Source organism: Merops nubicus, unplaced genomic scaffold (assembly GCF_000691845.1).
Source record: "Merops nubicus isolate BGI_N331 unplaced genomic scaffold, ASM69184v1 scaffold15665, whole genome shotgun sequence".
Taxonomy (NCBI): Eukaryota; Metazoa; Chordata; class Aves; order Coraciiformes; family Meropidae; genus Merops; species Merops nubicus.
In genome coordinates this window covers 1-438 of record NW_008610391.1, presented here as the reverse complement: position 1 = coordinate 438, position 438 = coordinate 1, and the positions used below count along the sequence as shown (strand labels likewise).

At 39.5% G+C, this 438-nt stretch overlaps 1 protein-coding gene across 1 annotated transcript in view; it reads right to left on the bottom strand.

The window, feature by feature from the left end:
* The window catches only part of METTL5 (methyltransferase like 5), a 4,119-nt gene extending 3,847 nt beyond the window's left edge, over positions 1-272 (bottom strand). Inside the window, exon 1 of the mRNA XM_008940910.1 lies at positions 158-272. Coding sequence (XP_008939158.1) covers positions 158-266 — 109 coding nt within the window. The 5' untranslated portion in view covers positions 267-272. The remainder of the gene's footprint in view (positions 1-157) is intronic.
* Between the last annotated feature and the right edge of the window lie 166 nt (positions 273-438).

Genomic DNA, 438 nt, shown 5'->3' with positions numbered 1-438 from the left:
GTTTAATCACGTTCCTGCTGGATACAATCTCTCAACTACTTTTAGTGTAAAGACTTCAAAGGAGATCATGCAGTAAAACCACTTTATTTATATGTTTATTTTAAAGTGCAGATGAGGTACCAGTAGAAGAGATACCCGTGCTGTAGGAAACTTCTACCTGCAATATGAGGTCTCGTTGGATACTGCTCAAGGAGTAGTTTTGGACTTTCAAAAGTATCGACTTGCTGAAGACAGCTTTCCAGTTCTTTAAGCTTTAATTTTTTCATGTTTATAGTTTAGCTAAGGAAAACAATGTGTGATCAGTTACAGTAATATAAAAGTCCCCTACATAATATCTTAAAATTATTTTACACTGAAAATCTCCCAGTACTCCTCAGCATCTCCCCGATGTTCTGACGCAGCTGTTTCGGGGGTCCCGCTGTCGCACGGCGGAGCAGG